Source organism: Gymnoscopelus braueri (genome assembly GCF_963280865.1).
Source record: "Gymnoscopelus braueri genome assembly, chromosome: 15".
NCBI classification, from domain to species: Eukaryota; Metazoa; Chordata; class Actinopteri; order Myctophiformes; family Myctophidae; genus Gymnoscopelus; species Gymnoscopelus braueri.
Window position 1 is genome coordinate 22814973 of NC_137620.1, and position 15076 is coordinate 22830048.

At 46.0% G+C, this 15076-nt stretch overlaps 1 protein-coding gene across 2 annotated transcripts in view; it reads left to right on the forward strand.

The window, feature by feature from the left end:
* The window catches only part of col25a1 (collagen type XXV alpha 1 chain), a 202396-nt gene that overhangs the window by 151215 nt on the left and 36105 nt on the right, over positions 1-15076 (forward strand). For both annotated transcript variants that reach the window (XM_080452033.1, XM_080452034.1), the window contains exons 10-12: positions 6476-6520; positions 10046-10072; positions 11418-11462. In XM_080452033.1, the coding sequence (XP_080308159.1) occupies positions 6476-6520; positions 10046-10072; positions 11418-11462 (117 nt within the window). The remainder of the gene's footprint in view (positions 1-6475; positions 6521-10045; positions 10073-11417; positions 11463-15076) is intronic.

The window sequence follows — 15076 nt, forward strand, 5'->3', positions numbered from 1 at the left end:
CCTGATTTAGCCTTCCCTGCAGAAAGTAAGAATGCTACACATCGAGGCCTGGAAAGCCACCACCACTGGTGACTGTTCCAACCCCCATCTGACCTCGTAAGCATTCCTCGTGGACACGGCCCTTGCGCCCTGGATGGTAGCCATCACGTCAGGGGGAAGGCCACACGAGCTCAAATTCACCCTCTCATGGGCCAGACCCATAGGTCTAGGTCCTGAGGGCGTCCCCCCTCCCTGCCGCAGCAAGTCCCTGCCGACAAGGAGGGCCCAAGGCACGTCGTGAAGGAGAGGAGCTTATCTCCTGACCTCTACGTGTCCCATGCTGGGGCCACCAGCAACATCAACAACCCTCGGAGCCTGACCCTCCCCCACATGGGGAGGATCAGCTCTATTGGTGGGAAAGCATAAAGCAGTTCGTTCAGGAGGCTCGGCACCTGGAACGCCTGAATGGACGCGAGACGTGAGTCGCATCACAGCGCCATCTCGCACGCCAATCCGTCCAACACCAGGGAGGCCAAACCTTCCTGCTTGTTGACATAGCACATGGTCGCGGTGTTGTATGTTCTGATTGAGACAGAACAACCCGGAACCGAGCACCGAACTGTTTGAGAGCGAGGAAAAACCCCGTGAGGCTGGCGTCCGTGGTGATGACCTTCTGTGATATCACAGCGCCTATACTGACCCCCTGGGACAGAAAAGCCACCTGCGACCACGATCCGAGTGTCTCCACGACACCCTGGAAACACCACCACTTGCTGAAAGCCTGAGGTGAGTGGGATCCGAAGAGCCCGCTGCCACCTCTATACAGGTCTCATGTAGAACCTGCCCAAGCGGATTAGGTGAATGACTGAAGCCATGAGACTCACCGCCTGCATGCTTAGTTTGTAAGTGACTTGACGCCCTACGCGAAAAGACCTCACACAAGCTAAGACGCTGTCTAACCTGCCCTTGGACAGCCGCGTTCTGAGCGTGTTCGAGTCCAGCGAGATCCCCCAGAAGGTGGTCCGCTGAGATGGAACCAGAACGCTCTTCTGGACGTTGATTGTGAACATAGCGACGTCAGGTGGGAGAGGGCCACGGCCGTGTGCCGTGCCACCTCCTCCTCTGAGCCAGCAATTAACCAGTCGTCGAAGTTAAGTCGACAGACCGATCCCCTGTCGCCGCAGTGGAGCTATGGCCGCATTGGTACACTGCACGAGCACTCGCAGGCTCAATGACATACCAAAGGGAAAAACCGTGTACTCGTACACTCCCCTTTGTAGCCGAAGTGCAGGAATTCTCTGTGTGGAGGCCAGACTGGAACGTGGAGGCAAGCAACCTAGAGGTTGATGCCCGCCCATCAGTGCCCCTGATGTACCGTTTTGCAACAGCTTTTACGGTCGTCAACCAAGAAATGGATACTTGTTGAGGCCCTTCAGATTCAGAAAGGGCCGTACGCCCCCCCCCCTTTTTCTCACCAGAAAAAGCTTTGAACAGAAACCCAGTCGGTTCTGATTCGTAGATATTTCTCTGGTAACGCTCATGCTCAAGAGAGAGAGAGAGAACCTTCTCTCTTAGAGTCGTGGCTGCTTTTATCTTCCGCATGAGAGAGACACACTCGTCTGACATAGGAAGTAACACAAGGCATGTGGAAAACACACCAGTTCAACCACAATGTGTTGTTGTTGTTCAGGGGAGCCTGGCCAGTACAACCACAGTGTGTCACTGCCGTACTGAGCTTAACCAGTAAACACAGTGCAACGCTGATGTACTGGGATAAAAACAGATTCGGATTGCAACCCTCCCAAAAGCTGCTCACCGAGCGAGCGAGTCGGGAGGGGGCGCTGCTGTTATCAGTCCCGTGGGCAACGTGCACATTTCCACGGGGACCGATGACGTCGCCACGTGGTCCAGCGGACTCGTACTGTGGCGTCCATTAGAGACCGTTAGTGTCTGCCATGCTGTGAACAGGCCTGTCAGGCACAAAGGGCTCATAGAGGAGGCCATCGACGCCCAGGGACCCCCTGGGACCCCTAGCGTCGTGACCTCCTGACCGGGGCCGGATTACGTGCTTGTGTATTTTAAGACATTTTTAAAGGAACAAAATAAAGCACAGAGACAGTGTAAAACAACATAAAAAGTTTAACATACTCTTATGAAAACCCTTTATGTGTGTCTCAAAGCACTCAATGAACCTGAGCCTCCATCGTGGTAGTGTAGACAAAGGGCTAACTAGCTTAGTTTGTAAGCTTAGCCTGGTCTAGTCTAGCCTAGCTACAGGTCGCTTTTAGCCTTTAGCTGCTACCTGTAGCTGTTTGGCTAACCAAGAACGAAGGAGAGCTATGCCCACCGCAGCGTTGTTTTAGGGGACTGGCTAAGCGCTGCACCAAAACAACACTGCTCTTTAACTGTGTCGATGTTAGTGAGGCTAGTCAGCCGCTAAGTGAAACAACATCAGCCTGACTCTATGGGCTCATAGAGGAGGCCTTCGATGCCCAGGGACCCCCTGGGACCCCTAGCGTCGTGACCTCCTGGCCGGGGCTGGATAATGTGCTTGTGTATTTTAGTACATTTTTAATGCAACAAAATAAAGCACAAAGACAGTGTAAAACAACATAAACAGTTTAACATACTCTTATGAAAACCCTTTATGTTTAATTGTCTCAAGGCACCCAGTGAACCTGAGCCTCCATCGTGGTAGTGTAGACAAAGGGCTAACTAGCTTAGCCTGTAAGCTTAGCCTGGTCTAGTCTAGCCTAGCTACAGGTCGCCTTTAGCCTTTAGCTGCTACCTGTAGTTGTTTGGCTAACCAAGAACGAAGGAGAGCTATGGCCACCACGTGTTGTTTTAGGGGACTGTCTAAGCACTGCACCAAAACAACACTGCTCTTTAACTGTGTCGATGTTAGTGAGGCTAGTCAGCCACTAAGTGAAAACAACAGCATCCTGACTGGAGGCTATGCCAACCTAGCATACCATAGCTAGTAATAGTCACGGCTAACTCACCAAGAGTGAAGAGACGTTGACATCCGTTTCCATGGAAACAGGTGACGTCGACACCTAACCCACGGGGCCCGTGCAAGCGTGGGGGTCACGTGACTGAGTACGGAAGCATTCCACGCTGCTCCCTTGTGTTTACAAAGTCCGTCGCCATCTTGTCTAGGCTTCTTGGCCTGGCTAAAGGAAGCGACGGAGCCACCTCCACCGAAGGAAGCACTCTGTCGCCCTCCAGAGGCTGGCGTGACACGGTGCTTGGCAGGTTGTAAATATTGGGGTGACCTTCGACCCGCGCCGCCATCTTGCAAACCTTCCTTCCCACAGTGGGCCTCTGGCGCCCTCTGCCGGATGGATGGTAGAATTGGAAAATTTTTGGCGTGACCCATGTACACTGGCATATAGAATTAGCAATGGGTTTATTACCTTTGTCTTGTTCATATCATGCACAGTATTCATCCCAGCAGCGTTTGGAAAGTCACCAAGGGACTTTCCAAGCGCTTTGGGCTTATAAGGGGTGGTTATCAACACGGGGACCACCTAGTGATCCCTATGCATCGATGCACCCCGACAGTTGTCGAAAACAGGCAGAGAAGTATCCCATTATTGTCTATCATGCTGTGAAGGCAGGCCTGATAGGCACAATGGGCTTATAGAGGAGGGCATCGACGCCCGGGGACCCCCAGGGACCCCTAGCGTCGTGACCTCCTGACCGGGGCTGGATAGTGTGCTTGTGTATTTTGGGAAATTTTAATGGAACAGAATAAAACACAGAACAGTGGAAACAGCATAAACAGTTCAACATACTCTTATGAAAACCCTTTATGCGTCTCAAAGCACCCGATTGTAGCCTCGTTCTTCGTGGTACAGACGCCGGCTCTGAAGAGGCTAACGAGCTGGTGTTGTCCTAGCAAGCTAAGCTAGAACAGCGCTGCTAACAACCTGTTGCTTAGTGAGGCTAGCCATTCGTTGAAACCAGCCGCCACAGGTTCGAGGATCTCTTCCTCGGTGGCTGCGGGAGGTTCTCCCCGTCCGGGGCTCGTCGTGGACACCTCCTGGGTGTCCTGGTACGACGGGAGCTCCAGGAAATCTTCCCCGTCCTCCGCCATGTCGTCATCGTGAAGAGCCATCGACTCCTCGCTGGCAGGGGGGAGGGAGGGCCGCTGCTAGCATGCTGCGGTGGGGACAAGCCCCCATCGCAGCAGCAGCGGCGGGAGGTGGCGTCAGCGTCGTGGACGCTTGACGCTCTAGTCTTGGCATCGGCACCGGTGGGGGTCCCATGAGCCGGGGGGCCGCTCGTGCTGCCCGACTGGGGTCCCCGGTCCGGTGGCGATGGCGGTCTCACCGTTATCTCGTCTAGTCCAGCCGACCAGGGTCCTAGCCCTGACAAGCCGAGCGTCAAGTTGAGAAACGGTTAACCTCGTGCAGTTAGGGCACGCATCTGTCTCACCCGGGTGGGTCCTGGCGCAGAATGCGTGATCGACCCCCAAGCAGTGGAAGAAGACGCGGTGGGGGTCGTCTGCGGCGATGAGGGGGTCGCATTCCGCGACCCCGCAACTCCTCGGTGGTTCCATCTTGGTCCTCGGTCTGGGAAAACAACAGGCTAAAGCCTAGCCAGTAGCGTAGCCTAGTAGCTGCTAGTATTAGCCTAGCCACTGAATGAATGAATGAGCTAGTAGCTGCTAACCGGTGTTAGCAGCTAACCGGCTTTTTCAGCTAACCGGCTTTTCCAGAACAGACCAAGAAATAAGGAAAACTGAGAGGATAGGTAAATAAATAAATACTTAATAATAAGTTCCGGGAGAAAACTTATTTGCAAGGATTTTCCCGTGGGGATATACTCCGTATTCCCGCGTTGGGTTAAAGTTGAAAATTTCTTGCTTTGTTGTGTGTGAATTTCTGCGCATTCGCTTGCAGAGTGGAGAAAAGAGGAAGAGCCTACGTCACGAGGGAGCTTTATACTCCCGGGTCTTCCGGACTCGTGACATACCCTTAGCCAATCAGTATTGGCACCGGGAGCGTGTGTGTTGCTCTGTCTCATCGCCTGAGGGCGCTGATATCCCATAGTGAGTAGTAAACGGAGAACCGTGGTAAAACCGTGCTGCTGGTCCCATGCGGGCGGTGCTGATGTGTTGAACAGATGGAAGCCATATCCAGCCATCAGGTAGCTGCCAGTGTTTGTCCAACGTAACCCAATCAGACACTTCCTGTCTGCGCTGTCATCTGTCGGCAAGCCCTCCCGTCGCTGGTGGGGGCAGCGGGGTCAATGATGACACACCGTCGCGCTAATGGCTCATATAAGCCAGGCCTCGAGGCCGTACTGCTGTAGATACGCTGCCGGTGCACATCACAGTTCAGCAAGAAGGGCCGTGTCAACAGCCTTTATTTTAGTTTCATCGCCTTGGTGATTGATTCGGTGTTGTTATACGAGACAAGGCTTCGTGTGACTCATAGATGCACGCTGATCTAAATGGAAGTGATGATTCTCGAGAGCCCTGACCCGCTGAATGGAGTCCAAATAAACTGCCCATCGTCACCCACTCTCGAACTGCCCGACGTCTGTCGTAATGTGGTTTTAGCTGCCCATGTTCACTATGAGTCACGTCTTGTCACTTTGAGTCATTGTGAAAGCCAGGTACACAAAATAGCATAAATATTAACATTTACTCTAATCACTGTTTTGACTACTTTAAGTCTAATAGCTGTTATTCCAAACAGTTCTGACCTTATATGACTCGTATGATACGTACTGTATATCTGCAGAAGGGCATGGCAGCATTACACTGTTTAAGGTGGCTTGCCATAGAGCAGTACCCATTGCCAACATGAGCAAACCGCCATGCGAAAGAGTGCAAGCTCATTAAACACCCGTTTGTCACATCTCCAGAGTCTAAATCATCTTGTCTAAACAAGATCCAAGGAGAATGTGCAAATATAACAAGGCTATGTGGTCTGTTCTCTCCCCCTCCTCCCCCTCATCCATCGGTATACGTTTGAAAAGTCAGCAGGGCAACTCTGAGCCCCCCCCCCCCTCCCACTGTCTGTGTCATCTGTGATTTCACAGGAGATATTTGTTCTGGCCCCATCTTGTGAGCTCAGCATTCACTCGCGACCTGGAAGGACAAGTACAAGTGGGGGTGGGATGAAAGCGATGGGCACTGGCATGGTGCCAGTGAGTGAAGTGAGCGAGACTCAGAGAAACCAAGTGCAGAGTCATGGTACTGACTACTGAGAGGAGAGATGTTGGTGAGGTGCAATTAAGCTTGCTCTGCTTCACCAACGGCTGAGTATCACTCAGTCTTTGTGAAGTCATTTACAATAAAGTCATCTCGACCTTTACTCAGCCGTAACATTTATTACCTGCAAAGACGTAACCTTAACAAACAGTTTTTGACCCTAAACATGGCTACGCATTCTCCCATACATTCCTTGCCAGGCCAATCCAGCGCGATTGTATTTTGTGTTGAATGTAATGCCACATAAACGCTTGTGTGTTTCGTTCACAGGGCTCACTGGGCCCTCCAGGCCTCGCAGGTGTTGATGGACTGAAGGTGAGCTCATTGACAGAGACATACATGTTGACATTTTGTGTATTGTGCAGTTAATGATTGCTATTATAATTGAGATACAGGTGTCTCACCTTTCCATTTCACAGTATAACTGGTCAATCAAAATTTCACCATTCCCGTTCTTGTGTCATTAGTAAGTAATTTGTTAAGGTACTGTAGTGTATACACACTAGTTTTTTTACCAAAGCAGTTGGAGAGGCCTGTCGTGTCGCTGAATAGCTTTTAGTAACTTTTTAGCCATCCTTTATTTTTAGCAATGCTCTATAGCCTGAATGTGACATGAATCCAAGTAACCCTTTGGAAAGTTTGCAGCAAGGGTTGCCTATTTATTCCTGGGGAAAAAAAGTAAAAACTCCACACCTGAAAGCATTTTTTATCTTCAAACGATTTACTTTAATTCACTTCTCAGAGCTTTCATTTGTCTTTTTATTTTGGTCACATACTGCTGCATTCTTATTAAGGGAGTGCTGCCATCGGTTGTGATGATTTCAAACCACTATCCTATTTAAAGCTGAAATCTCCTGGGCTGCGTCTTCAACCACAAAGTAATACGGGACGAGCTGTCTGTGAATCCGCTCGCACACTGAGCTGCTTTTTTGCGCCCTCCGATTAATAAGAAAAGTACTCTTTCACTCTCCCAACAGATGGAGATGAAGTGAAAGTACTTCACAGCAGGAGGAATAATTATATTTTGAACAATTGAATATTATTTTTTGAACAAATATTGTACTATATGGACTAGACTTTTTTTTAAACAAATGGTGAATGGAGACGATCTGAAAAGCACCATATCTTACTAACCTTAAGTGTGCGTTCGTGAAGTTACGAGAGGAGAGGCACGCATGTCCATAATGGGAACCAGAGCAAAGACGTTTCATTTCATAGTGAAAGCCATACTGGGTTCACTTTGTTAACAACAAAAAGCTGAGGGCCTAATTCCGTGCTTGTGCAAGGAACAGGAGCTTGCCAGGGTCCGTGAAAGAACGCCAATGCTGTGCAATGCTGTTATAAAACAGAATCGGTTATGGTATGTAAGCACCACTCGTGCAGAAAGTTCAACTCATAAGCAGTTGGTTGAAAAGGCCCTTTGGTCAGACAGTGGCAGGTTGACTGGCAGACCCTGTAATAATCTGACAGAGATATCCACTCAAAGGGGATGAACGCTAATGCAGACCTCATCCGGCTGAGAGTTTGAGTTTTTAATCAGATTCCATCATCATTATGGCAATATGTCATCATCAGTATGTCAATGACTCCCATGTGCAGGGCTGATAGTTGATACAAAATTCCAGAATGTATTTTTATGAGTTTTTACTAATGTGTAACATGGGATACTCCCTATACTCTGAACTGTAGCATTGTAACATAACAAAAACAGACTGATTGTTTCACAATGATTAGAACAAAAAGCATGAAATGCTATTGCGAAGATTTTCGATGAATCACTCAAAACAGAACATGGCCTGTTTTGGACTCCTTTATAATGAGACCCTGTGGAACACACTCATTAAAGGAGAAATCCGGACATTTTAAGTGTTATCTTTGATGTGTCGCTTATCACTCACCATCCTTGAAAGGGACGTTGAGTTATTTCAGAGAGTCCTGTGTCGTAATTTTTTCGACCCCCTCCGTTGGCATAATGGGAGCGCGTGCCTAAGAGAAATTTGTCTATTATAACCGATGCAAAGTTATTTTTTTCTCTACTACTACTCATTGTAGAGTCTCATGATACTCAAACATGCACTGAATGTTCCTGAGAGGCTAATGCTAATGCCGAACGAGCTAACGCTGGTTGCTTGTTTCTCTCCCAGAACCTGGCAACTCGGTGTTGCCAGGGAGAGAAATAAGCAAACAGCGTTAGCTCGTTCGGCATTAGCATTAGCTTCTCAGGAACTTTCAGTGCATGTTTGAGTATCATGAGACTCTACAATGAGTAGTAGTAGAGAAAAAAATTACTTTGCATCGGTTATAATAGACGAATGGGGGGGAGGTCGGGGGTCGAAAAAATGACGACACGGGACTCTCTGAAATAACTCAACGTCCCTTTCAAGGATGGTGAGTGATAAGCGACACATCAAAGATAACACTTAAAATGTCCGGATCTCTCCTTTAATCTGAATACATTAATCTTTTTTAATTACAGTAACCCCAACCATTTTCCCTATCATTATCTGTCTGGGTTTAGGAATAGTAACACATTTCCACAACGATTAGTGTGGTTTTGAATTTGAAAAGGTCAGAAGGTCAATTGTTTTGGCAAATAATTCTGAATTAGGCTACTTTTATTCAGATTGGTGGGACCTCGTCGTTCTGAGTGAACTTGTGTTCATTCAGATGTACTTTTCTTTACACAGCCATTAAACTCAGCCAGAAACTACCAAACAGATGAATAACATTGAATTCTGTAAACTTGTACTCTTATCTTACTGTAAGTGCATGAAAGGCACAGTTTACAATGCTATGCAATTTACGGAACTCTTTTGTGTATTTTTACAATCTCATTTAACTCTTCTGTGATGTATTTATTCGTTCATACCACACAGTAGATAAAACAGGTGGTTACTTTTTTTTTTTTTAAAGTGCATTCAGTGGTATCAGCCGGTGTCTCGACATCAACTATCCCAGCTGAATTCCAACAATTCTGTCACCCAAAATGTTATCATTCAGAAGTGACCTCTAAGGTTATCTCTATCCGGGGAGAAATCCCGAAGCTTTATTTTTTACCCCCTGACCCTTTGTGGGTCTTCACATGACAAAAGTGCACTGAATGAAGCCACTGTGTTTATGTCACGTTATCCATAGGGGGATGTTGGTACCCCAGGATTGGATGGTGTCCCTGGCGCCAAGGTTTGTTACACATCCTTCGTGGTCTGTTGACTCCGAATTCATGGCAGTCATATCTTTTTTGTTCTGATTTTCAACCATGTGGACATTTCTCATCAAGTGGGCAGCCTTGGCTTTTTGGACGTGTCATTGGTGGTCATTCTTTTGTTTCCTTTGGCTTTTTTCCTTTCAGATTTTATTGTTTAGTTTTATCTAAGACAGACTTACTGTTTTGCATTTTCAAATCAGTTCACTCATCCTCATGAGCAGTGGGAGAAATAATGTTTTGCATGACTCATCTTGTGTCCACAACACTACCGGTCCAACATCCCAACATCCATGAAAAAAGTTAAATAAATTAGATCAGGCAAACTATGCACAAGCATTTAGTTAGCATGCAATCATGCTGACCACTTATATCATCATTGTACAGTACATTGCCATAATGTGGCCGGTTGCTGGTTTATTTAATACGTTGTCAGTTGTTTTGAAACAAATATTTGAAAACATCTTAAAGAGTTGACACCCAACAGTCTGTCTGGGGAAAGACTGTCCGAAACATGAGAGTGTTTCTATAATTTAACGTGTATTTAAAACCAAGATACCATCTTAACCTGCTGCCATAACTCTCCAACCAAACCTAACGTGCGTTGTGTGTTCAATGCTCTGCTTTCTTTTCAACAGGGGGAAATGGGAGAGCGAGGTGAAAAGGTAAATGTTTGATCACAATTATGAGCTTGTAGATCGGCTATTTATGACGAAGAGATTTGGTGTAGATGGGGAAAAAGTGATCAAAGTACAGAGCCAACTCAGGTCCAGTTTACTTAGTTAAGAGGGTTAAGTGGTAAAGGCAAGGGATTTGGTTGTACTTTTTGTACTCTTTGTGGATGTAAGCATACCAAAAAAAAAGTAGGTATCTTCTTATTTCTCACTCCAACTCCCACTTGAGAACTTTGGTTGTTTTCCAGTGATGACTCCCATCCTGATCTGGTCTTCAGTTGAGTCAAATATGTTGAGTCATTTAACTCTCTTAGGATGCCATTTCTTTAGTCAAGGTCTTGGTGGAGACCAGAGGACCCAATCAATGTTAGCAACCTTAGCTTAGGGGGCCTCACAGTGTGGCAACTATGAGCAAAAAAAAACGCTGGCCTCTAGCCTTCTCTCCATTGCCTAATCTCAGTCGTTTTTATTTGCTGGTGTTGGCCAGCCACAAGTGGGAGGTGGGAACACTGACCCAGTCCAAACTGGGAAGGAGGCTGGAGAAGAGGGTGATGACTCAAATCAGAATGGGCCTTGTTTGGAGAGTTTAACTGCATCTTATGGGACTTTTTTCATCATCTCTAGCTAGCACAACCGATTGACCCTTTTATAATGACGTTCAAAATATAGTATGTTCTGAATCTGTTGACTGTGAAAGAAAAGGCAAATATGCGACATAATACAATAATTGCATTTCATTTGTGCTACAGGTTGAGCACGGCCGGCGCGTCCATACAGGCGACCTAGGCGGCCGCCTAGAGCGGCAGTTTAGAGAGGCGGCAAAAAAAGTCGGGAAAAAATAATAATAATGATAATAAATCGGTAAAATCAGAATTAAATAACAACCCTAACCTAACCCTAACCCTAAAACCGAAATAAAGTAGCCAAAAATGTGTCATAATCCGCCCAGAACCCGAAAAAATTAGCGCACGCGCGGGGTCGTATCAGAGGAATCTCGCCTAGAGCGCTGATCAGCCTAGAACCGGCGCTGAGGTTGAGGTACAGTAGGCCTACACAGTAAAACCCTCAGTGTTAATTTTACTACTTTTTTACTCAGTAAAACCTGAGGATTTTACTCTATACAGTCTAGTGTGGTTAAGGTTGATCAAAAAAAAACTATCCATAATGTCATTGTCTCCTTTATGTTAGAAATCCATGCATTTAGCTCCCTTTTATGCTCGTTTCCCTTGGAAGCTGAATTCAAAACTCTTCCCTCAAGCAATGTAATGCAGTTTGGTGTCTTGACAGGTTTTTCCGAGATACTGATGTGATTTATTCTGTGTGATTTTTATTGCAGGGCGATTTGGGTGAAGACGGGCTGAAGGGTGACTTGGGTGAGAAGGTATGTAAATTCAACTTTGCCTTTCTTCCTCTTTGTTTATGGCTTGGAATCGACTCAAAAGATTTTTGACGCTTTGGAGTTTAGCCATCTGAGTGGTAAATTGTTCAGAGGTAGATGTTGTAAAAGTGCCTTCAGCTGTAAGCAAAGTAAAGGCAAGTATCCCAGCATTTGATGCGTCCTATCTCCTTTGTACATAATATGGACTTAATCAGCGTGCAAGGCTAGCACTGCATTTCCTGGTTGCATTCATCCCTTCGTTATTTTGGGACCATTTATCATTGAGACAACTTGTCAACTTGTGATCTGTTCCAAACAAAGACTAACTGAACTTGGCTAGACACGTTGTCAAGAACCCAAGTCATACATCCATATTATTGCCCCAAAGGGCTTTTTCGCTTTTTCGTTAGTACAATGATATCAGTGCCAGAGATGGATTAGCAATTTGTCCTATACAGTATTTGTCATGCTGCCTTTATTTCTTTTTTGAGTTTTGATGTCTTTAAAGCTGCGGCTCTGAAAATATGGGTTGGTACTGAACATAGGCCATAGGACAAAAGTAGTGGCTGGTGAGTTCTACTGGGTGTCATTTGGCATGTCATTTGTTCAAATAAATTCTTCTTCTACCATGTGGATTATGCACAAATGTCACACAAATGATACTTTGAAAAAGTACTCTATTGTCAGCAGATTAAGCTTATTATGTCTCTAAGAAAAGTAAGTTTAGTAACAGGAGCAAAATATTATTGATGCACTGGCAGTATATCAGGAGGTGGGGGGGGGGGGTGGTAGTCAAAATGTCACCGTCAATTTATTTCCTCTTAGCGAAGAACAACTTTGATAACTTCTCACATTATGAGTTACTCCAGTTTTTTTCAAAAGGCTGCTCAACAGCGCTGCCAAGAAAGACAGGAAGGAAACAGATGCTAGATATATTACCCATCTGTGGAAAAGGAGTGAACAAGAAGGAAGCAGAGGGCCGATAAAACGTCACGGCTCCACCTCGACTTTGATCTGCGTGACCTTAGTGCAGTATAAGTGAGAAGGTGACGGTGTTTCTCTGCAGGGGAAGAATGTCGGAATAGGGTACCATGGGAAATCAAACTTAAGTAGTTCTTCTACTTCTGTCAGTCCACCCTTTTTTTCTTACACCGGTGTTTTCATTCATTCCCTGATGACAAAAGACAGAACTGCAGAAATAGATATAGGAGTCTGTAACCTATATCAAAATATACGAGATATGATAACGCAGTATTTTGTTACTGGTATGGATTGGATTGACTTATCAACCCAGACTTTTGGTGCCAGGATGTATAAATGAGCTGCAGATTATTTTTTTTCTTCCATATATAACACAATGGTGAACATATGGTGGGAGTAATTGCTTTTCAAAAGACTCTGGACATAACTCCTCATTGTTCCTGAATATCTAAAGGCTTCTGAAACAAATCATGTGTACAACGACTTGATTGATTATCAGGTAGCTGCCATGAATAGCTGTGCCAGAAAGTAAGTGTGTGTGTGTGTGTGTGTGTGTGTGTGTGTGTGTGTGTGTGTGTGTGTGTGTGTGTGTGTGTGTGTGTGTGTGTGTGTGTGTGTGTGTGTGTGTGTGTGTGTGTGTGTGTGTGTGTGTGTGTGTGTGTGTGTGCACGCGCGCGCGCGCACACATCTTTTTCTAATTTTTCTCGCCTAGTCTTTCACTGACACACACACGCACTCTAACTACTTTTATCAGAATTTGTCCACAGTAGGTCAGTACAGTATGTACTGGGTGTCTGAAAGCTTTCATTGACAGAAGCTTTTATTTATCATGATTCCGCATCAGAAGCGAAAGCTCATGTGAGGCTCAGCTTTGAATGGCATCCGCAAAACCACAGCCTGCTTCAGTCATTATTTGGACAATAGAATTTGAGGTCCGACCGATTACACTTCCCAATATGCCTGTCAATGCTCCATTGTCTCAGTGTAAGGAGGAGAAATTGGAGGAGAAGAAAGAAAGGGGATGGGGAGGGAAGAAGGCAGAGCGTTGGGCTTCTTCCATGTCGAAGATGCCAAGGTTAACAATACACAGCGCAGACACCACAGGGAAACTGTGGTAATATGGGTTGAGAGGTGATTCTGTGAAAGCTTCAGCATGGTAAGCAGAGAGACCTGAGGGAATGTGGTGGAGTCTGCAGGGAGAGAGAGATGGCAACACTGGCAATAAGCCTGGGCTTTGCATTATACAAAGGGAGATTGTTTTGACAGCAGGATCTGTGGAGTGTACAAGAGACAAGATGACACATATACTCTGCTTCATTCACATAGACACTCATGCATGTCCGCAAAAGCATAACCAATTGCACACACACACACACACACACACACACACACACACACACACACACACACACACACACACACACACACACACACACACACACACACACACACACACACACACACACACACACACACACACACACACACACACACACACACACACACACACACACACACACACACACACACACACACACACACACACTCACACACAATCTCAGTGGCAGCAATGCACTTCTCAATGCAGAAATCCAGATCCTATCGATGGCTTTGCTTGGCAAATATACTGTAGCAATCCAGCACTGAATCGTTACAACACCTCTCCCTGTTACTCTGAAAATGTAATGGGTGTTGTTTTGGCTGAGAGAACAACCAGACCTCAAACAGGAGGACACATTTCAATAGAACAGATTTATATAACAAACATTTATATAAGAGGGTGTTTCTATTTGACAAACCGTAAAGGGTAATTAAAGAACAACCTTTATAGCCTTTGAGCGTCTATCACAAGACTCAATACGAAAAAAAAACATTTTTCTCAGTTTACTCGTAAGACTTTAGCTCCTTAAAGCAATTACTGTTAGTGTAATGTGCATAAATATTTAACAAGGTGTGAAATGAGCTGCGACCGAACTTGTTCAACTGAAATTGTCAGGCATTACATTAGAGGTGGGAAAATTCCTTTTGGGTCTGAAGAAGTGAAAGCATGTAAACTCTTTAATTGGTGGTGGTACATTTTGTGGCTGTGAGAAGTTGGCATTGACAGGAGTGGCACAGTGGTTACTTACTGGTTAGAACATCTCTTGAGTCCTGGGGTCCAGTCTGGCCCTTAGTCACCTGGCAACAGTTCAGCTGTTGGCCCGGGCTGCTCGTTTGGCCATGGAGTCCATCAGAAACAACGTGTCCATAATACCCCAACTTATTCATTCGAGGGAAACTGAGGTCAAGACTTGAGCCAATTAAGGCCCCCCGAATGGGTCAGTTTTACTAATGGCCTTAATGTGGGGAATTACTTGAGCCCATCTTTTGCTGGCCATGTTGGGAAATGTAATGGTCGTAGATTAGTCTCACGATGTGGCCTGGTCTTCATCATTTGCTGATTAAATAGTCCACCCCAGTCGTACAGTACTTACTGTATCTGGCACCGCAGCTTTCAATGTCGCCTAAATTGCCAGGCCTACATTATGAGATCTTCATGCTATTATATTTTAGTGCCAAAATACAGCCTTTTACACAGTCAGCAAGTGCTATGGGCGCCCATAATGAAGTGTGCTGTATTGATAGTATGGTCCCCT